The sequence below is a fragment of the Pleurodeles waltl genome, chromosome 2_2 (genome assembly GCF_031143425.1).
Source record: "Pleurodeles waltl isolate 20211129_DDA chromosome 2_2, aPleWal1.hap1.20221129, whole genome shotgun sequence".
Taxonomy (NCBI): domain Eukaryota; kingdom Metazoa; phylum Chordata; class Amphibia; order Caudata; family Salamandridae; genus Pleurodeles; species Pleurodeles waltl.
In genome coordinates this window covers 158,487,209-158,511,179 of record NC_090439.1, presented here as the reverse complement: position 1 = coordinate 158,511,179, position 23,971 = coordinate 158,487,209, and the positions used below count along the sequence as shown (strand labels likewise).

Below are 23,971 nucleotides of genomic sequence, written 5' to 3'. Positions count from 1 at the left end.
TCTGATTAATGGAGTTACCTTCCATCAAGACATCCCAACCTAAACAATCATTAGTCACTTCCTTTCGAGAATGAAGTGCACATAGGGATCATCTTCAGGTTTAGGGAAGTTGTCGAAAGACAAGACGTATCCCATCAACTTGCTGGAATTGAGAGCTCAGTCAATCCAGTACGCATGTCCTGCTTCCACTTGAAGCTGATTCAACGTGTGGGAGGTGCCACACATTCCGTCGGTCATCTTCTTGACCCGGTGTTTTCTAATCTTAACACCCCACGGGTTGCAGTTCGCCTACTTATGCTGTGCATCAACCACTTTTTGATCTCCTTGACCTTTCTCCTTCCCTGCAAGGAGACTATATCGTCCTCAGAATATTTTTTAAGCATCCGTGGCAGAAGCTCGATCTTCAAAAATGTGGCCAGTTCATTAGCGCTAGTTGCCCTGGGCTGCCCTCTAGTGCTGAGAATGCGAACTCCACTTTGAATTGTTGGCTTACCTCTACCTTGGATGCTTTTATTTCAGTTATGCGGTTCTCTGTGAAGACTTGAGGCCCCCTGGTTCACTGAGGTCCTCATCGTGGAATAAAAGCATTGCAAGGCTTTAGAATGCTCCTGGTGGAGGACCTTCTTTAAGAGATGTATATAGATTGGGTATTAAATCTTACCACAAATAGATCATGAAATTTAGGGCAGAATATTATGCTACTAAAATAAACAGCAGTAAGAATCCGGCTAATGAAATCTTCAGATTGGTGAACAGCCTCACTAAAGCTGGACTCCCAGCTGACCAGATGGTAGCCTCTAGCGCACAGTGTGATAAATTAGCAAACTACTTTTCAAATAAGATTGAGGACATATACTCGCACTTCCCTACGGCCTGCTCTGTGGTCAGGGTGGAGGCTGTGATGCCGCTTTTGGGTGAGCCTCGACAGCTCTGCTCAGCTTGTTGCCTCCCTTAGGTCTGCCTACTTTTCGCACTCTGTAGCCAAGTAAAATCCAGCTCTCCTGACAACCCGCTCAGACCAGATATTTTTATTAAACTTCAGAACCTACTTCTTCCTCCCAGTCTAGAGGTGGTCAGTTTTCCTTTGCCCTCCGCTGCATTACCAGGTCCTTGGAAGCATGTTAAGAAACAGTCTTTAGATGCTTCAAAGTCTGAAAACTTCTGTCCTATTTCCTGCCTACCCTTTCTTGTAAAGGTTACAGAGCAGTACGTCAATGGCTGTTTAACCAGCTTCTTAGAGGATAACTGCATCTTTGACACCTCTCAAAATGTGTTCTGTCCTGTGCATACTTAGGAAGCTGCACTCCTGGTGGTCCCTGAGCACCTGCGTAGCACTTTGGACAAAGGCGGCTGATTTGTCTTGATCCTACTCGATCTTTGTGCCAGGTTTGATATGGTGTCTCATCAAATCCTTTTTGGTCGCTTGCAGAACATTGGCATTGGAGGAGTGCGTTCTCTTGGCTTGGCTCCTTTCTTTCTGAGCCAAGCTATCGCTCCTCCCTACAGCTCTCAACCCCATGTGCTCCAGTAAAGCGTCTCTTAAGAGTCGCCATTAAGCCCCACATTGTGTATATATATCCAGCCTTTAGCTCAGTTAGTCAAATCTGTTGGGCCTACGTTGATATCGTATGCAGCTGATACTCAGCTTGTAATCTCTATAACAAACAATTCATAGCAAGACTGGGCCAAATTAAAAAAAGGTATACTTGAGGTGGAAGAATCGATAACGAAGAACTGTCTTTGCCTTAATGCTAATAAGACTGAGATTCTTCTCTTAAGCAAACAAACTCTCTTCTGGGATGATCACTGGTAGTCCTCTTCCTTAGCGCTTCCCCCCAAACCCAAGTCTTGCATCAAAACTTAGGAGTTTGGATGGATAACACCCTGGCCTTTTAGGCCCAAGCTAAATTGGTGGTTGGCACATACTTTGGTCTTATGAGATGCCTCAAACCAATTTTGGGCTTTTTTTTATTCTTGCACCTGCCAAACTATTATCCAGGTGGTTGTATTGTCCCATTGTATTACTGTAATATTTTTTAATTAGGTGCTAATAAATCTATGACAAAGAAATTGCAGCTTGCTCAAAATGCATGTTAAAATAACGTGCATGGAGCTATAGCTAAAATGGCTACACAACACTAGGCTGCTCTCCCTGTGGAGAAGCGTATCCATTTTATAACTCTGCATTGCTCATAACATTCTCTACTCTCAAGTAGTTCCCATTTTGAGCCATCTTGTTTGATCATACTGTCCTCTTTGGCCCCTGCGCTTTGTCATCCTAAGCCTGGCCAAAGTCTCCCACGTGAGAAGAGTCAGAGCAGAGAGCCAGTGCTTCCGTGCCCTAGACCCTTCTCTCTGGAAGGCACTTCCCCTTCCTATGAGAAATATTCAGAATCATTTCCTTTTCAGGAAGTCTCTCAAGACATGGCTGTCTTCCATCTGGTCCCCCTCCCCTCCTTGGGGTGCTGGTTCTGCAGTGTGTTTTAAATAGGCCAGCTTGCTGGGGCAGCTATGCGCTTTATAAATCTTTCAACATAACATACTACACAAGCTGTGACAATTTGTCAAATGGTTGCCTCAGAACACCAGACAGACCATCGCTCAAGCACTCCTCACGTGCAGGCTGGACTGCGCCAACACACTCTATACCGGTGTTTCTTAGGTAGCTCCTACACAGACTCCAGACCATAGAGAACACAGCTGCAAGACCCCTGCTCAACCTCACATGCCAAACTTGCATCACGCTGCACCTCAGGAAGCTTCACTGCCTCCCCATTCACAAGTGCGACCAGTTCACACTTCTCACATATGCATACAAAAACCTACCCAACAGAGGACCAGCACACCTGAGCAGCTGCTTACACTTTCACCAACCCACCAGACACCTACACTCTGCCTCGCTCTCAAATGCAATTGTTCCCTGCATCCGCAGAAGCAAAACTGGTGGTCTCTCATTCTCCTACATCGCACCGAAGACATGGAACGATCTCCCTCACCACATCTGAGCCTTCTCTTCACTTCTTGAGTTCAAGAAGAAGATGAAAACTATCTGCTGTGCCCTACTGACGGCAGATTGACTTCACAATTTTTTGATTTTAAATGGTATCTGTCTTTTGAATCTTTTATGGATATAATTCTTGACCCATTAAGTAACAGTTTATATATCCAGTTCAGATATGGTTGTCTGCCTCTCAAATCATATGGCAGTAAGTGGAGTGCAACTACAAGATCTAATTTGTGTCCGAGCTGTACCCATAATCCAGAATCCATTGTACATTTTATGTTTTTATGTCCTGCCTATTTGATTGCGCGTCGAAAGTGGTTACGGCCAGTGTGTAGAAACATGGGGGTAAGACATTGTATTGTTGCCTTAAGAATTCTGATGAGGGAAAGTTCCCCCCCCTTGCCCTGTGCGGTTGTTAAGTACATTACAGCTGCCTGGCATGTACGTATTAATCACTTGGGGAAAGTTGCTGATGCGGAACTTACTTCCAAATAAGGACAACTTGAAAAACTGACAATGGAATGTTTTAGTCATCAAATTTTAACCACACACCTAGACTGGAACAATACCCCATGATTGATTTAAATGACAGTCAGTAGGAGATTAGGTGTTTGGTTTTTATGTGTTTTAAGGCCGTAAAGGATGTTCTTTTTATTCCTCTTATTTCCTTTTTAACTTAATTTTTACTTATCTTTTATCTTTCTACCGGTGGTTGTTTTGCTTTTAGGGTTGAAAGTAACCAATAAAGCTATGTATGTACAAATATAACTGTGGGAGAAAACAATTTTGCGAGGGCTTTGATAGTGTGCCCCCGAAGTACACCACTGATCCCAATGTTTCTCGATTTGGGGCTAAACCAAGTAGCTGATTTAATTTCCCTATGACCTCTATTATATTGGATAAGGATTTGGACCACCCTGAATTGGATTTATACAAAGCATCATTGCTTGACCTGCTAAAGAGACCAAATGCAGCTATTATTCCTTGGATTAAATATGTGTCCAATTGGTTTTGTATCTTGGGGTTCGGAGATTATTGGGAGAATCCCCAAAAATTAGTGAAATCCCATAAAACTGCTTTGAAATCAGCTTACTGGTCCAATGTATGGAACAATTATATTTGTTGTAAATCCTATGGTCGATTAACTAATCTTTTTATTGATTTTAAGTGGTTTCCGCAGTATGAATCCTATTTAGATATCATACTAGATTTACAGGGCAAAGGTTTATGTGTTAGATTTCGTTTTGGGTCCTTACCAATGTTGTCTTTAACTTGCAACTGGGGGCCAATCTCTACTTCAGATATATATCCGGCTTGTGGCGGTGCCCCGGAAACATTTTATGTTTCTTTGCCCAACATATTTTTTTCCACAGTCAAAATGGATTCGAAAAACCTGTAGGGAAATGGGGCTGAAAAATTGCAGTATAGCAATAAGGGTTTTAAAAAAAGCCATAGATCAAATTAATTAATTTTAGCAGTCAGCAAGTTTTTAGTGGCAGCATGGCATATACGTGATCACCATTTTAATCAAGGACCCATGAAGCGTGCCCAGGCAGGATTTTAGATGAATACTTTGATATCACATGTATGTATTTATTTTTTTTTTTTTATTTTTTTTTTTTTAATAAAATTATTTAATTATTGTACAGATTATAAAATGAGTTGAAATTTTTCCTTTAATGTATGTGATGCTTTGATGGTTAATTGACCGAATAAAGCTTGATTTGATTTAAAAAGATGAAAACCTGGCTCTTCATATAAGCACATTGGGGACCAGAAACCTACACACCTGCCCAAGTGTCTGGATACCCTCTCGAGTGATTAGTGGTTTGTCTAAATCACCATAACATGCTTCTGACTAATAAAAGCTACAACAATCCATTAGTAATTATAGATAGTGGGCTATGCAAGTGCTATCTAACAGTGTTCATAGAATGTCATCAAAATTAAGCTGCCATACAAAACAGGAGTGTGTAGTCTAGAAAGTTTATTTTCATTTTCATATACCTCTCCACCAATCGCTGACTGGTTTTAGCCTTTGAAGTTCCCTATTTGACACGTTTCCAGAAGAGAGCTGGTTGGAAGACAAATGAATACTTCAGATGGCAGCTTTGAAAAATGTGTAGCTACGTAACACACCAGTGGAAGGACTGGTCTCCTGTTTTTTCTTCAATCTGTAAATTTGAAAAGCTGCTCCTCAGGCTTTTGGTGTTTAACACTTTTTTAAAAGATTTTGACGGCAGCATGACAAGCTGGAACTCATATTTGTGTGCGACAGTTATATATGCACTAACATGATTGGGTTGCCAGTGCTTTTGTCTTAGCATGGCAAGCATCTGATGCCAAGAAACACCATCTGTTAGCAGGAAAACAGTTTTAACAGCTGCCAGCTCTATGTGATAGCAATATGAGTTGGATCTCTTATACGTCTTGCCTTACTATTTTGTATTTGTGTTTTATGTTTTTTAGATTATTTACAACTTTCTTGCATCTGCTATTTTAACAGATGTTTGCACACTAACTCTTCTGCCATTTAGAATCAGTGGCTCAATATGATTTTCATTCTGGTAAAATACAGATTATTTTTTTATCTTTTAGATTGTGCCATCCCGGACCTTGTCCTTCATGCCCTGCCTTTGTGACAAAAGCCTGCGAATGTGGAAGAACAAGGTGAGATTTTGTCTTTAGTATTAGTACATATGATGAGAAATGCTTATTATATGAATTTGTTGCAGCATTAAATGGACCACAATATACTGCTTTTCAGAGACTCTTCAGGAAGTCTCTTAAGGGCATTATGAGCCCTAAAATGTGTAGCCATTTTGCAATTTTCGTAAACCAAACCAGAGCAACCTACAGGGATTACACAGCTACCACCCCAAAGAGCGATGTTTAAAGTACTCAGAATCTGCCTCATCTTCCAAAACTACTGGAGGGAAAAATGTTAGCACTCCAAAATAATTCCCCTTCATTCACAGCCAGGGAATTTCATTTGACTCAGCCATCATCAAGGATGCAGCCTGTCTTGCAAACCATTGAATCACAGACTTTAGTCTGCTCATGCCAAGACACTGAATTTTTGCAAAAGCTGCACTATTTACAAATGCCTAACATAACTTGATTTTGTAAGTGCTATTGTTCCACAGATCCAGAGATCTAATGCTGTGTCAGTAAACCAGAAAACTAAAGGGCCTATTCACAAAAAGCATTCCCAGTACTTTAGTAGTACTAGAATAGTACTGCTAAAGTACTACAAAATGCTATTCGCAAACCTCTGGGTGTAAATCTCCAACATCACCTCCCTTGTCTTTTCCATTTGAAGATCCCCACAAATGTAAGAGAGTGGTTTAAAAATAGGGCGTACTTATGACAAAATAGGTAGGGTTTGGGGACGAGGAAGGAGGATTAAAGGAGTGTGAGGGAGGGGTTGATCTTCAGACACAAATGAGCAATTCCACTCCCAATCACAAACTGCACTGCTAAAGTTACTAGAGACAAAAATGGACCCAAAGTAAGTCCAGCACCACACATGACCAACCATTAGCACTGCAATACTCTCCCATAGAAATTCATGTACTTAGGGACTTGTGCCCCTTGCCTTCAGAGATGTTCGACAAACCTCTGGTGGAGAATGTAAATAGGGTGATGATGGAACTGTCTTCAGTGTTGTGCAAAGTTCCTCTGGACCAACCACCTCCAGGTGTGTAACCTTTGCCTGTCTCCCGGACACGATGACACTGCGTGTGCGCCGGGGTAGATGGTGGGTGCACCGCAGGATGCAGACACAGGTTTCCAACAATACCCCTGACAGCTGCACCACACACTTTTTTGGGGGGGAATTTGGGGGGCAAACAAAAACAAAATCTGTGGGGGGCGCTTACCCAGGCATCCCCCTATGCAGCCACAAAATATAGGTGCATCACTATTTGTGTCCCCCTCCCAAATCCCCCCCCACCTCCCCAAATGGGTGAATTAAGGGTATTTACCCACAATCTGCTCCCGCTAGACAGAACGATCACTAGACACCAAGGGAAAAACACGGCCAAAAACATTTAAAGAGGGGCAGGACAGCTCACCCAGGCATCGCCCTGTGAGTCCACCCCTTGAACAGGTACATCAGTCTTTATTCCCCCGCACGCCCAGGGGTGAATTGAGGGTGTTCACCCAAAATCTGCCCCAGTGGACTGAAAGGCCACTATTACACAAGGGATTTCAGCATGGCACCTAAACAAATAAAAGGCATTGAGCCAATACTCCTACCCCAGAATGGGCAACAGTCTTTCTGCTCCCTGGGGTCTAAAGCATCCCTATCCCTATGCCAAGAGGGAAAATGTTGATTCTTTTATTCTTACATTTGGCTATCAGAGATGGACTAAATACCAATATCACATATTCTGTGCTGAATGGCTACACGGGTCAGCTGCCACCTTGGGAAATCTACCAAACCTAGGTATTTCCAAAAACTGGACACTAGCAGCAGACCAAAATGGTGTACCTTGTGTAGGTCCCACAACATTTTGATATCCACGATGTCCAGCAAATCTCAAACTTTGGTTAAAAATGCACATTTTTCATGCATTTCTGTGACATAAATGTCTGGAAGCAGCAGGGATCCCCAAAATGCCTATATCCAGCATTACTCGACTTGTCTCAATGAAAACACTACCCCATTTATGTGGCTGAGCCTAGCGCCTGTGATACAAAATGCCCAAAAATGGAATGTGAAGAAATCAGACACCGCTCTGGTGTTTGGGCTGGGGTTTTGCAGCCACTCAGGGAGACCTGTGAAACCAAAACATTTTAGAAAACTAGACATCTGGAGAAATACATGGCGTTGTGCTTTGTGTAGATTCCAAGACATATTGTTAGTCACAGTGCCCTGCAAATATCAAACTTTGACTAATAGCACCTATTTTCCTTACATTACTGTGGTGTTCACTTCCAGAATGTGCAGAGGTTCACAACATTACTACCACACAGTTTTCCCCAAATTGTTCCAGTAAAATCATTACGCCACTTATGTAGCTGGGTCTGGTGCCCCCAACAGACATAATTGAAACCGGGGTCAGTGAAAGTCATCATGCTGGATTCCCATTTACCTTGATTAGATGCGTGCCCCCCCCTCCTACCATGAATTACCTCAGGTGTCTAGTTTAAAAAAAATGGGCAGGTTTGTTTTGTTTTCTTTTGTTCCAGCTGAGATAGGGCCCAAAGTCTATAGCTTCCCACAGTGCAAAAAAGGGTCAGTAGACACTAAGCCAGCCCACACAAGTGAGGTACCATTTTTATTGGGAGATTTGTGAACACAATCTAGTAGAAAATGTATTACCAGTTCTCTGCTTTTGTGCTTTCCAAATGTAATCCAGTTTGTAAGAAGGAATACATTTTGAAAAATGCCCTCTGAATCTAATGCTAATATGGACACCCACAAATTTAGAGATCTACAAATAACAGCTGCTCCTGAACTCAATCAGAAGTGCGTAGATTTCCCTCATTCTCACTTTTCAGTCTTTTTATATTTTACCATATGAATTGCTGCATAGTCCGTACACAATACAAATTTGTTAGAAGGTGCAGCTCAGTTCTTGGCTCTGGGTACCGCAATTTCTTGGAGATCCTACAAACTATATATCCCAGCCACTAGAAGGGTATAGCCAATGTAACAGTACATTGCTTTTGTTTATTGCATGTTGTGACAAGAAGTTACAGATGAAAACGTTGTCACAAATGGCTCATTTAAATTTTTTTTTTCTTCATTTTAACAGTTTGTTTGGGAAAACCTTGAGGGATCTACACAAGTATTTGCCTACTTTGCAGAAATCCTTAGCTTTATGGGATCACCCATGGGTTTCACTCTGGTTTCCACCACAAAGTGGAAGTAAGATGAGGACACAGCAAATAGGAGAAATGGGGTCCCTCTTTGAAAAATGCCAAAACTGTGGTAAAAGTGTTCTTTTTCTTCAGCTTTGTAGGTCCCTGAAAGCTGGGAAGATGGTATCTTTAGTGCAGCAAACCTTTAGTTGATGCCATTTTTAGAAAAAAAGACACTTTAAGCACTTTCCCCATGTTTTGCCTAAAAAAAAAAAAGCCTAAACTTAACTAAATTAGGCTGTGTTCTCGGTCCCCGTCAGGGGAATCCACAAAACCTGGGTACCTTTATAATTCTAGTGATGCTGGAAAAATAGGATGCAAATACAACGTGAAAATACGTTATTGAGGCCAATGCACAAACTATCCTAAATAACCAAAAAAGAGCTCATCATTTGGGGGGGGGGGCTCAGCAGTTAAGGGGATCAAGTTTTCCTACACTATCTAGGGCTAAGTAGTAGTATCCAGGACAAACAACATGACCACCATGTACTACGGCCAAAAGCAGGGCGGCACACTGTCTACCCCCTCTTTGGTAGCTCAGACAATTTGCTTTGGGCACTCATCCACCGCATTCACCTTACAGCAGAGGTACCTTATGGGGGTGGACAGCGACCTTGCAGATTTTCTCAGCAGGATATACCAACAAGTCCATGCATGGGAATTCTCAGACACACATCCGACTAGCCCCCGCCTGGGTCAGAAAGTCCTGGAATTCAGCACACCTCAAAGTGTGGATCAGTTTCCACAAAAGGCTCTCCAACAGGCTGAGGGAAAGTAAAATATTTCTGGCATTGTTATCCCCACCTTTTGCCTCGTGTCAGTGTGTTTAGACTGTAGTACACTGGGATCCTGCTAATCAGGACCCCAGTGCCTGTGCTCTCGCCTATGAATTTGGTTGCTGATATACCTTGACACCCCATAATTGGCATACTGGTGCACCCATGTAAGTCCCTAGTATATGGTACTTAGATACAGAGGGCATTGTTAAACCACGGAACTCCCATGTCCTGCAGCATGAACTGTGCCACCCATGGGAGCCCATGCAAACTATGTGTGAAGGCCTGCCATTGCAGCCTGTGTGAAATGTTGTATGCACCTTTCAGTTCAGATATAAGGCTTGATAAGACTGCATTTAGACACCGTGAGTTACCCCTCTGGTAGGTCCTTCAGCTCAAGGGCAGGATGCATGTCCCTAAGTGTGAGGGTACTCGTGCATTAGCAGGGTACCTCTACAAACCCCAGACTCCATTCCATGGGCTCTGTAAGTGCGGGGAAGCCATCCTAAGGTATATAGGGGACACTGGTCAACACTAGTGCTCCAACTCCATAATGGCTTCTCCGAACCTAGGCATGTTTGGTATCAAACATGTTGGAATCATGCAACTACACTGATTCCAGTGCTAGCTGCAGAATGCCATTTACTCTGGGGGGTTTGTTAGAGGATCCCCCAGCTCTGCCTGTACTGCCTTATGGGGTCTGGCTGCCAGCGGGCGCTGCTACCAACCCCAGGCACTGTTCTGTCTACCTACTAATGAGTCTAACTCAAGAAGGGGAAGGCAGAACAATGGATTTCCTGAAAGAGAGCGGCGTGACCACCTCTCCCTTTGAAAGGGATGTCTCTGGGCTGGGTGGGGTGGCCTCTGGGCGCCACCAAAAAGCTTTGAAGAGCACATTTGGTGCCCTCCTTGCATAATCCGGATTGTACTAGTCCAGGAACCACCGGTTCATGCTCTGGTGTTACTCCCCTCAAAAGAAAGGGGAGTGACCCCCTCCCTGTCCAGCTCCTCCCCTAGGGAGGTGCACAGAGCTCTGCCAGGTGGGCGATTGATTCTGCCATCTTTGAAACAAGGTAAGCAGAGTCCCATGGAAGCATCTGATTGATCTGATAGAGACTTCTAGCTGCAGCTTCCTTACCTTAGAATTCCCTGGCGCCAGCTTCGAATCCGGAGTTTTTTCTGAGCAGTTCCCTGCGCGTGCGCCGTCGGGTGTCGTCGTTTGGATCCGCGTGCATCGACCACGCCGCGTGCATCGTCAGCGTCATTGGAGCCGTCTATGACATCATGGTCGTCTATATAGATGCCGTCTCGGCGCGCGTATGTCTGTTCTTTTCCTTCCGCGCCGGTTAAGCGCAGTTTTGGAAAGTGCTACCCTGCTTCGATGGTTTGTTGACATTTTTTTGACTGTTTGAAGTCATGTCTTCGAGAAAGACAGGATTTAAGCCGTGTGGTGCCTGTCATCACCCCATGTCGGTGACGGATCCGCACCGAGTTTGTCTTTGGTGCCTAGAGAAGGACCACGATTCCACTTCGTGCTCCGACTGTCGGGCCATGGCGCCGAAGGCCTTAAGGGAGAGATCCCTTAAGCTTCTTGCGGTCCGACATTCATCTTCGGTCGGCGCGACTCCGCAGAGGTCACGGTCCCGCAGTAGCAGGAGGTCGCGGCACCAATCCCGGAGCCCCAAGTCCTCTTCCTCGCATTCGAGGTCTTCCGAAGGTAAGAGGCACAAGAAGAAGAAGAAGTCCAAGCGGACTAAGTCTTCGCCACGCCCGTCGGCCGACGAGGCGTCTGGGGAACGTCGACGTTCCAAGCGCGGTTCTGCAGAGCCGTCGCCAGGGTCGACTCCGCGTCTTCCCCCCTTTCCGGGGACCGGATAGACCCCTGCTCAGATAAAAGAATTCAATGAGGCCATGCATCTCGTTTTTGAGTGGGCTGCACCCTCGGGTGGGTCTTCGGGCCCCGCGGGGTCAGCAGGGGCCCCTTCGGATTCGACGCCGGCGGCTTCGGCCTCAGCGCTGTTAGGGACCCCAGGATCCGATACTGGATCCGGACCGGCGCCGGTCTCTCACAGTCGGCCGCGTTCGGTGCCGGGTCCGACGTCGACGATTCCGGCGCCCACCGGTGGCAGCCCCATCCTTATTCCGGATGATCCGGAGCCGGAGCGACGTCGTACGACGTCGACTCCGACTTCGACTGAGCCAATTCGGCCCAGATCATTGTCTGAGCATTATATGGAACAGCCAGACGCAGGAGATGAATTGAAGGGGTCTGAGGACCCTTTAGAATCTGGATTGCAACAGGACTGGTATGAGGATCTAGGGGAGGCCAGTGGACTGGACACGTCTCCAGATACTGGTATGCTCTCTCCTCCTAATGTGGCTACGGAGGAGGTTGCTTCTTTCGCTATGGTGGTGCGTAGGGCAGCTGAGGTCTTGGACCTAGATTTGCCTACGGTGCCAATCAGGACAAATATCCTGACAGAAGTGCTTCAGCCGGGGGTGTCAACATTGGAGCCGTTGTTGCCCTTCAATGAGGCTCTTACAGACGTCCTTCTGGGTACATGGTCGAAACCCAGCACAGGGGCTCCTGTGAATAGGACGGTGGGCCTCCGCCATAGACCCGCTCCCAGCGACCCTAGTTTCCTAACTGAACACCCCACTCCTGAGAGCTTGGTTGTCCAAGCCTCTACTTCCCATGGTGCCTTCCCTTCCGCTCCCCCAGATAGGGAATCCAAGAGGCTGGATCAGCTTGGGAAGAAGATGTTTTCTTCCACCAGCCTGGCATTGAGGTCCGTAAACACCTCTTGCCTATTGGCCCGTTATTCCCATACTTTATGGGATACGGTGGCGCAAGTGCTGCCCCAGGTCCCAGAGGGTGTACGGGACACTCTCACCCAGGCTGTCAAGGATGGGAGAGATGCAGCCAAGTTTACGATCCGGTGTGGCTTGGACACGACCGACTCGCTGGGCAGAGCATTTCATCGTCAGTGGCCCTACGTCGCCACGCCTGGCTATGTTCTACTGGTTTTTCAGGGGATGTCCAGTCTAGCTTGATGGACATGCCCTTTGATGGCTCTCGCCTTTTTGGCAAAAATGCAGACTCCGGGCTTGAGAGGTTCAAGGATTCTCGAGCCATGGCCAGATCCTTGGGCCTTTCAGCGCCGGCAAGACAGCAGTCTGTCTTTCGCCCCTTTCGAGGCTTCGGAAGGGGTGTGGTACCACGCCAGCCACAGTTTAGCCACCATCCTCAGGCTTCACAGCATCCCGGAAGAGGATGTGGTACCATCATACTCAGAGGGTTTGGCCAGAGGTCGGCCACCACACAGCCCCCCTCCACTGCACCCAAGCCCTCCAAATGTAGTTCTGCGGGATTGTCCGTCCAGTTGGAGGGAGGATTCGTTTTCATCTCCCTCACTGGCTTTCCATCACCACGGACAAGTGGGTCCTGCAGATCATACGGAATGGCTATTCCCTTCCCTTCCCTTCCCTTCCAGTCTTTCCCTCCTTCTATCCCTCCGACAAAGGAATGGCTAATGGAGGACCATCTAGCTTTGCTCCGCGAGGAAGTTATAGCTCTCTTGGCCAAGGGAGCCATAGAAAGAGTCCCAATATCAGAAGTAGGCAGTGGTTGTTATTCCCGCTACTTTCTGATTCCCAAAAAGAACAAAGGCCTTCACCCTATCTTGGATTTAAGGGACGTCGATCTCTTCCTCAAGAAGGAGAAATTCAAGATGCTCACTCTTGCTCAGGTTTTGTCTGCCCTAGACGAAGGAGACTGGATGGGAGCATTGCATTTGCAAGATGCATATTTCCATATTCTTATCCTGCCAGCCCACAGGCGTTACCTGCGGTTCAAGGTGGGCAACGAGCACTTTCAGTTTACTGTGCTTCCTTTCGGTCTCACCAGTGCCCCTCAGGTGTTCACAAAGGTGATGGCGGTGGTGGCAGCTCATTTGCGCACGTCAGGGATCTCAGTCTTCCCCTACCTAGACGATTGGCTGTTGAAGGCTCCTACGCCCCAGGCTCTCGTCAACCACCTCCAGACGACAGCGGACCTCTCTCATTCGCTGGGTTTCACTATAAATGTGCCGAAGTCACACCTGACTCCCTCTCAGAAGCTCACTTTCATCTGAGCTGTTCTGGACACAGTGCAGTATCGGGCTTATCCTCCCGATCAGCAGGTTCAGGATATTCAGGTTTTGATTCCGATATTTTGGCCTCTATCCTGGATCTCGGTGAGACAGACTGAGGCTGCTGGGACTCATGGCTTCCTGCATCCTGTTGGTCAAGCATGCCAGATGGCGCAAAAGGGCTCTGCAGTGGGACCTGAAGTTCCAATGGGCACCGCATCAGGGAAATCTTACCGACGTGGTTCAGATCTCGGAGGGGACTGCAAAAGATCTGCAGTGGTGGTTAGTGAACTGCGAGTGGGTCAAGGGCAGACCCCTCTCCCTTCCCCAACCAGATCTAACGGTAGTGACAGATGCGTCACTTCTGGGATGGGGTGGCCATCTGGGGGAGGTGGAGATCAGAGGTCCCTGGTCTCCGGCGGCATCTGGGCTCCACATCAACTTGTTGGAGCTTCGGGCGATCCGGCTAGCATTAAAAGCATTTCTTCCTGTTGTGAAAGGGAAGGTGGTGCAGGTGTTCACAGACAACACTACCACAATGTGGTACTGCAACAAGCAGGGCGGTGTGGGGTTGTGGACCCTTTGTCAAGAGGATTTACGTCTCTGGACATGGCTGGAACAGCAGGGCATGACCCTGGTGGTTCAACACCTGGCAGGTTCTCTGAACGCCAGAGCGGATGAACTCAGACGAAAATGCTTAGAGGATCACGAATGGTGTCTCCATCCGGAGGTGGCGCAAGGACTCTTTCAGTGGTGGGGAGAGCCTTGGTTATATCTGTTCGCCTCCGTAGAGAATGCGCAATGTCAGCAGTTTTGCACGTTGGAGTTTCCAAGGGGGCTATCGCTAGGTGACGCTTTTCGTTGCGAGTGGAGTTCAGGCCTCCTGTACGCCTTTCCGCCTATACCACTTCTGCCCAGAGTTCTCAAGAAAATCAAGAACGACCGGGCCCAAGTAATCCTAGTGCCTCCGGATTGGGCACGGAGAATTTGGTATCCAGAGCTTCTCAAAATGAGCATTGGTCCTCCAATCAGGCTGCCACTTCGGGAGGATCTTCTATCGCAGCAGCAGGGGGAAGGTTCTCCACCCGAACCTGTCAACTCGGCTCCTTCATGCGTGTAGATTGAGTGGCGACAGTTGATGGTTTATGACCTCCCTCCTGAGGTCTGTGATGTCATTCTGGCAGCCAGGCGTCCCTCTACTAAGTCGATCTACGCCTGCCGTTGGAAACGTTTTGTTTCGTATTGTTCAGAGAGGTCTATTGATCCTCTTTCTTCTTCTCTGTCTAACATCCTTTTGTTTATTTTGTCTCTTGCCCAGCAAGGTTCCTCCTTGGGTACTCTCAAGGGCTATCTTGCAGCCTTAACGGCTTTTCTTCAGTTGCCCGATCAACCATCTCTGTTTAAATCACCTATAGTACAGCGGTTTTTTGAACGGGCTTCTACATCTATTCCCGCTTGTGCCTTTCGTTATGCCCCAGTGGGATCTTAATTTGGTTCTTACCTTCCTTATGTGTGCTCCCTTCGAGCCCTTGCATAACTGTCCTCTTCGGCTGTTTACTATTAAGACAGCTTTTTTGGTGGCAATTACATCTGCCAGAAGAGTTAGTGAGCTACAGGCTTTGTCATCAAAATCGCTGTATCTCACAGTCTTTCCTGAAAAAGTGGTTCTCCGAACTCGTGCCTCTTTCCTCCCCAAGGTGGTGACCCCTTTCCATCTGGGTCAAAATATCACCCTTCCCACCTTATTTGCACCACTGCATCCCTCTAAGGAAGAGGAGCGTCTCCATCGGCTGGACCCAAAAAGAGCGTTATCGTTCTACCTTGACCGCACTAAAGAGTTCCGGGTGGACGATCAACTCTTTGTGGGGTACGTTGGTGCAAAGACGGGTCGGGCAGTGCAGAAATGATCCATTTCGCGCTGGGTCGTTCTCTGTATAAAAATATGCTGCGCTTTGGCGAAGAAGCAGCCTCCCGAAGGCTCGAGAGCTCATTCCACTAGGGGAAAAGCTGCTGCCACTGCATTAGCACGTGGCGTACCGGTGGTGGACATTTGTCAGGCTGCAACATGGGCTTCTTTGCACACGTTCGCAAAACACTACTGCCTGGATAGCCAGGTGAGGAGAGAGTGGTATTTTGCCCGGTCTGTTTTGAAAGACTTTCTTGTGTAAAAATCTTCTGCAGACCCACCGCCATGGGTTATAGCTTGGGTATCTATTCTAAGGTAAGGAAGCTGCAGCTAGAAGTCTCTATCAGATGAACAAGTTACTTACCTTCGGTAACGAGGTATCTGGTAGAGACTCTATCTAGCTGCAGATCCCTTACACCCGCCCAAGCCTCCCCGCTCTGGGGAAATTTTTCTCATGTAGATACGAATATATTTGCATATATGTATTTATGTGTACATATGTATATTTTTGATCTTGGCATCTTTTTGCCTTTCTTAAAGGCATGAAAGATTTTTTTTACTCGCAACAGTTAAAGAGGTGAAATATATGATAGTTGGTTCTTCCATGACTCTGCGCTTCTGGCGTGGGAAGTTGTGGAAAAGAACTGACGTACACGTGCCGAGACGGTGTCTATATAGACAACCGTGACGTCATAGTAGGATCCAACGACGCTGAAGACGCACGCGGAGCTGGTCGTCGCACGCGGATCCGAACGACGCCACCCGACGGCGCTTGCGCAGGGTACTGCTCAGAAAAAACTCCGGATTCGAAGCTGACGCCAGGGAATTCTAAGGTAAGGAATCTGCATCTAGATAGAGTCTCTACCAGATACCTCGTTACCGAAGGTAAGTAACTTGTTCATTAGGCCAGGTGGATGACGTCCCTGACCCCCTCTGATAAGTGGGTTACTACAGAGAGTGACCATCCTCTTTTTAGGGATACTCAAGGGCTCCCCCGAGGGAGGATCCTCGGATTCAACAAGCATGACTGTACGAGGAACCTTCTGCAAGACATCTTCTGCTCCTGGCCTCTGGAACCGCTGCTGGTCTGCTTTTGGAACTGAAACAAGACTACCTAGTTTGGAGGGCTCCCAATGCAACATTGTTTTTCCACATCCTACAAGATTTGTGCAATATCCGTGGTTGTGCATCCTCCAGGGCCACAAAGGCTCTGTTTCATCGAAGAAGCAAGAAGGAACGTTCCTTGGAATGAAGGAGTCATTCTCTTGTATCCACAGGCACCTAAAAGACAATGACTGGCTGGTGGATCCTGCTGTCCCATGGACAATGAGAAGGCTCTGCTCACACGTGGTGATTCTGTGGTCCTTTCTGGGTCTCTCTTGTTTTCTGACTAACTAGGGATAAGGTGGGCCCTTGCAGCCACTGGAACGGAAACCTTGTGCACCATGACTGTTGCTCATGCAGACGCTTGTTGGCTCTTCCTCTAGGAGATCTTCAGGATCCAAGAAACCCCAGCCTCCAGCACTCTGCAACTCGAAGATCAGCTTCCACTCTCCAGCTTCTGTGATGTGGGGTTCCTTTTCATTGTGCTGCCGAGGCCTCCCTGCGACTCCTCTGTACCTGCTGGCAGTGGGTCACTCGTGGGGGCTCCTCTGACTCCTGCTGGTTTTCCTCCCTACTGAAGGCCTGGCCTGACTCTCATCCATGGGGTTAAGTCACTAGTATGTTGCTGGCCCTCAAAAACCTACAATCTTCCTTACATCTGCTACTTATATTTGCCAATGCTTGTTGGTGGCCCTGCTGGCCACTAACCCTCCGGTAATCCGACAACCAACATGTACAGCTCGTGGCAACCCCAAGGATATCCTGCATCCCCTTGACTCTGCAGCAGGACTGCTTCCTTTACCGTCTTGCAGAAACTTCACTTTCAAGAAGGTGGGCATTGCCTACCTGCACCGACTGGACAACGCGAGTAGTCTGGACACTGTACCCTTCTTTTTCAGACTCTTCACGTTCGGGATCCAACCTTGAGTTCCACCCACCTGGGTCCCGGGTTGCGAAATCAGCTGGACAATGGAGGCTTCCATTGACTCCAGCGAGGGTTTCCGACGCCACTTCACCCCTATGCACCTGGGTCCCAGGTATAGGTACTCCGGTCTTCTGGGTATTCACGGGTGGGAGCACTCTCCAACCTTCTTTGTGCCAGCTGTTTTTCTCGGGGTCCACTGGGAAGGGTCCTGGAGACATTAAAATCCAACAGCGACAGTCCTGTGTTAGCCAATGGAATAACAACTCTGCCCCCGGGCGCCGGTGAGATTTCTGGTACTTACCTTGGCTAATTTCTTACTCATCCAGCCCCTGGTATTCTAATATACTTACCTGGGTTTGGCACCTTCATTCTTTTATCACCTTCTTAGTATATGGTTTAACTCTCCCATAGGGTCCTATGTATTTCCATGCTTTTCCTGCATGTTGCTAAGTCTATATTTTGTGTGTTGATATATCCAAGTGGATATATAACAATGTGAGTATAGCCGTAATGTTGTAATAAAGAATACTTTATTCTTTCAACATTTGGTGTGGTTCTATCTTATGTAACAGTTACTGACCAACTGTTGTGGTACTGCAAGTGCTTTACCGCTCCTCCTGGATAAACTTAACTGCTCACCACATCTACCCCTAGAAAGCTTTTTTCTATCTGGACACCTAAGCCTTATCACTAAGGGTTGCCTGGACTCAGTATAGAGTGCCATACCATTGGTGTACACCATAAACTGAGCCAGCCTCCTACACATGAAAATCTTTCCCACCAGGAACCAAGGCCAAATCATCAATCCACATCCCAGGCAACTTAATCTAGCGATCTTGCACTTGCAAGACTCCTACTAATCAACTACACAGGCATGTTATGCAGCCAAGTAGAAGAGGTTTGCCTACCCCTGCATTTTAGGGTCCCGTAAAACCTGGTATCTAGGATATCATAGGCTATTTACGTCATCTGCTAAAGTCTGGTATAGTCTCCAGCTCCATGTGGCTTCACTTAGCAGTGATAGCAGCTTATATGCAGGACAGGAACACTCCTTCCTGTTCAGCACACCAGAGGTTAAGGCCTTTCTGGAAGGCCTCAAAAAGGTAATTCCCTCCACCGCTGTGTGGAACCTCAGTACAGCTTCACCATAGTCATGGGTCCTCTTTTGAACACTTAGACTCCTGCTTCTCAGCTACTTCTTCTGGAAAGTGACTTTCCTTGTTGCAGTCATTTCTCTCAAACACATTAGTGGCTTGCAAACACTCGCATTACAGGAAATATTGAGTTCGATGGCATGGGTGACTGTAGATAAACATGCTCTGCCTACTTCGCTATCTAGTGTTGGGCTCGGAGTGTTACAAGTTGTATTTCTTCTAGGAGCTTTTTCGAGTCGGGATCAAGTGGCTCCTTCTTGGTGAGCCTGCGCATGGTCCTAGAGTCTTTCGTTAGATTGTTTTCTCTCTGCTGTCAGGTTCGGGCATGTATTCTTCGCTCTGTCTTCGACTTGCTCCGGTCCGAGACTTTCTTTCCGTCCATCCTTTAGTATTGCTGTTTCGATCGCGTTTATATCTAGCATTCGTAGTTTCCAGCTTGTCGTACCTGGTACCAACCGCTTGCCCTTCAGGGTGTGCTTTGCCTGGCCTGTCTCCACGCAACACCAAAGAAAATGCTCGACGGGTGGAGCAGGCACCGTTCTGTTTCTCCAAGTTTCCCTACACCGACCATTACCAGGTGTGTAACTTGTGCCTCTCATTGGATCACCAGGAGGCTAACTGCAACGTGTGTTGATTGTTCATATCAAAGATGACCATTAAGGACCAAAGAGGGCGCAGATTCAAGATGCTGCATAAATCCCCAAAGGACACTCCGGACATCTTCAAGGAAGAACACGTGCAGGAGGAACCCGTACAGAAGGAGGCCATCTCCATTCAATATTCGGATTCCGACGTTCAGTCTGACATGGAAAGCGAGGAGGTACCGTTGGCGCAGCAAATGAGTACTGCAGCCCCACCTGCCCCACTAAGACTCATAAAAAAAGCCCTTACCGAGGTCACCGGACCACCACTGCCACCAGGCCATAGTCCTTCCCGGAAGGACATTTCGGCTACCCCACCCATCGGCTCAGCACCGAAGCAAATGAAGGCTACTGTTGTTTCTTCGGATTGACTTATTCCATTTTGGTCCGAATGCTAACCACCAAACTTTTGCCTCCGATTGTATCAGCTCTGAGCCGGAGCAGCTCGGAATTACTTTCGGCATCGAAGAAGGCCCACTGACCAAAATCATTGGTACCGAAAAGTCAAGATGCTACCCCTTCAGAGCAATTGGATTCTAGTCAATCCTTTATTACACCATCTCCTATTGAGCCGATATTAGAGACCATGGATGCTAAACAGCGCCAGTTATATATTCAGAAAGGGACAGGACATATTGTGGCTACCTCCTCTATTATTTTTAAGAGGAAGCTAACTTTCCAGAGGGCCTTGGACACCTCACCGCCTTTAAAAAAAAAAAAAAAAAAAAACCTAAAGGACAAGGCCACTGCAACCAAGCCTTTACCTCCTCCTCCTCATCCAATACAGTCACCACCCTTGCTTCCTCTTCACCTCCTTCTCCTTATTCTCCTGCCTCTCTCACTGCAGGAGACATAACCCCTCAGTGTTCACCTTTGTTTGTAGGGGAATACTTAGGGGACACAGAGCTTTGGGACACATATGAAGCAGATCCTTTTGGCTACCACTGCCAGGAAGAGCGGTAACAGCCAGGCTACTACTCTCCTCCACCTGAAAAGGAGAGCAAGAGGCTAAATGTAGCAGGCAAGAGTGGTTGCACAGGTGGCAAATCATTGGCGTATTTCCAGTTCACAGGCCTTGCTTTGTAGGTACGACTGGGATGAGATGGAGAAGGTTAGATGAGTACTGAAAACAAGCCAGCAGATTGTTTCAGAGGGGCAAAGAGTCGCAAACAATACTATCAGATGTGCATTAGATGTTGCTGATACAGCTGCACGTGGGATAAACACAAGCATCTTATTGAGGAGGCAATCATGACTTAGATGTTCAGGCTTCAAGTAGAAGTTCAGCAAGCAGTACTTAATATGCCCTTTGACAGGGAGAATCTCTTTGGCCCTCAAGTTGACTCCACACTTGAGAAGTTAAAGAAAGATACGGACATTGCAAAGGCCATGGGGGCTCTTCATTTCCAAACACACAAGGGGGATTTCCATCGCCCATCATACAAAGGAGATTATCTACCGGTAACAACCTCTGACCCAAACACCTCCCAAACCAAACAAGCCTCAACCTCTCACTCTTGAGGTTCTTTCAGAGGGACATATAGAGGCAACAATTTCAGAGGTAGGGGTAAGAGAACTACCACCTTTGGCTCCACCTCCTCAGGCATGCACTGGCTATATACACATCTTCCCAAACCCCACACCAGACCGGTAGGGGGCTGCCTTCAGTATTATCATACGCTTTGGACATATATTACATCGGACCAATAGGTCCTCTCCATTAACCAACATGGTTATTGTCTGGAGCTTATTTCTACACCTCCAAACATTGCCCCTCGCATGCACACATTATCTCCCAAACATCTCGCCCTTCTAAAAGAAGTGCAGTCTCTACCTCTCAAAGGGGCCACAAAGCCTGTCTCATTACATTATCAGTATACTCCCTGTACTTTCTCATACCCGAAAAAGACAGCTCACTCAAACACGTACTGGATCTCAGACCCCTAAACCAATATATTTCCTCAGAACACTTTCACATGGTTACTCTTCAGGATGTTATTCCACTCCTTCAACAAGGGGACTTCATGACGGCTCTAGATCTGAAGGATGCCTACTTCCACATCCCCATCAACCTGCAGATACCTAAGGTTTGTGGTTGCTGGAAAACATTATCAATTCAAAGTTCTCCCTTTTGAAGTTACAACTGCTCCCAGGGTATTTACCATATGCCTAGCTGTTGTCACAGCACATCTCAGAAGACAGAAAATACATGTGTTCCCTTACCTAGATGACTGGCTCATCAAAGCCAGTACACTACAGCTGTGTCAATCCCACACTCAAACCACTTCACAAGTTAGGGTTCACAATCAACTTTCTCAAATACTCCCTCCATTTCAACCGTATAAAGGAGCCATTCTTAATGCGAAGCTGGGGTTAGCAGACTACAATCCGGCCTGTATGCAGTTTCCAGCAACTTCTTCCTCAATTTCAGGAGAATCAGGGCTGTCATGTTCCTCTGTGGTGCCATTGTCCCACGTGCCAGACTTCACATGCCTCCACTACAGCAATGTCTGTCTCGACAGTGGTCTCAGTTTCTGGGTCACCTTCAGCATCTAGGCTTGTTTGACCGCCTAGCATACCTCTCTCTGCAATGGTGGAATTACCCAAACCTACTAAAAAGGCAGCCTTTTTGAGACCTTGTGCCTGCTTATTCTTACCACAGATGCACCCCTGACTGGGTTGGGGCACACATCTTCAGAACAGTCCAAGGCATCTGAGATCTCAATCACCAATCCATGCACATCAATTATCTGGAACTTCAAACGGTATTTCTAGCCCTTAAAGCTTTCCTTCCGCGCCTGTCACACAAAGTTATTTTATTCCGGACGGACAACATGACAGCAATGTATTATTTACAAAAACGGGGGAACATGGTCATTCCAGTTAAAACAACTTGCACAAACAATATGAAAGTGGGCTCATCACCATCATGTTAAGCTACTGCAGAGTATCCCAGGTGCGGGCGGCGAGTTTGTAGACCTGCTCAGCAGGATGCATCAACACGTCCACGAATAACAACTCCACCCATAAGTCCTTCAAAAATACTTCCAAAGATGGGACCCTCCTCAAATAGACCTTTTCGGCACAGTAGAAAATGCTAAATGTCCAAGCTTCGCATCCAAGTACCCTCTCCCTCTGTCCAAGGGCAGTGCTCTATGGATGAACTGGTCAGGGATATTTGCCTACACTTTTCCACCTCTCCCTTTATTTCCATTTCTGGTTTAGAAACTCAGACATCTACCACCAGGATCCTGGTAGCTCCCACTTGGGTGTGTCAGCCTTGATTCGCAACACTCCTGGACCTCCTGCAGGTTCCCCACAAGAAGCTCCCCAGCAGGCCGAACCTTTTCACAAAGGACCAAGGACAAATCAGACACCCAGATCCCAAATCACTGAACCTTGCAATATGGCTCCTGAAGTCATGGAGTTTGGTTATCTCCAGTTACGTTCTGAGTGTACGGAGATTCTAAAGGAAGCTCATAGGCCAACAATTAGAGCATGTTAAGCAGCAAAATGGATTTTTTTTTTTTGCTACTGCTAATCGAAACACATTGACCCTCTTAAAGCATCTGTCCAAGATATTGTTTGATATTTGCTTCACTTGAAAAAAGCTAACTGGGTTTACACCTTAAACCGATTACAACTTGCAGTCATAGCTGTGAATTGATAAAACAGACAGCATACTTCTCTGTTCACATTCCCATTTATCAAAGCATTCATAGAAGGACTTAAGAGTAATTCCACCTAGACTACCATAGTCCCATCCTGGAATCTTAATATAGTACTCACTGGGCTCATGGGCTCACCTTTAGAGTCACTTCATTCATTTCCCATTCAGTTCCTTTCTTGGAAAGTGGCTTTTTTAGTCGCTATTTCATCACTCAGACATGTAAGTGAGCTCCAAGCATTCACCTCCGAAGAGCCTTTCTTTCAAATACACAGACAAGGTGGTCCTCCATACAAACCCAAGGTTCCTACCAAAAGTAGTTTCTTGGTTTCACATCTGTCAAACCATTGAATTACCGTTTTTCTTTTCATAGCCTGACACAGTGGCAGAAAGAGCACTCTACACTTTAGATGTCAAAAGGGCACTCGTATATTACATTGACAAGACTAAAGAATATAGGAAAACTAAACAGTTTTTTGTAGCCTTTTCAGTACCGCTTAGGGGTCATGCAGTCTCAAAAAATGGCATAGTTAGGTGGATCGTTAAGTGTATACAAACTTCATATGCTAAAGCAAAATGACAGCTGCTACTAACTCCTATAGCACATTCCACTAGGAAGAAAGGTGCCACTATGGCATTCTTGGGAAACATTTCTTTAGCTGACATTTGTGAAGCAGCTATTTTGTCTACACCGCATACTTTCACTAAGCACTACTGTGCATATGTACTAGCACGTCAGGAAACCAATGTAGGACAGGCTGTCCTAAGAACACTTTTCCGGACAACTGCAACT

At 46.6% G+C, this 23,971-nt stretch overlaps 1 protein-coding gene across 1 annotated transcript in view; it reads left to right on the top strand.

Moving 5' to 3' along the window:
- NFX1 (nuclear transcription factor, X-box binding 1) overlaps window positions 1–23,971 on the top strand; it is a 1,141,187-nt gene that overhangs the window by 326,271 nt on the left and 790,945 nt on the right. The window contains exon 6 of the mRNA XM_069219549.1: window positions 5,603–5,674. Coding sequence (XP_069075650.1) covers window positions 5,603–5,674 — 72 coding nt within the window. The remainder of the gene's footprint in view (window positions 1–5,602; window positions 5,675–23,971) is intronic.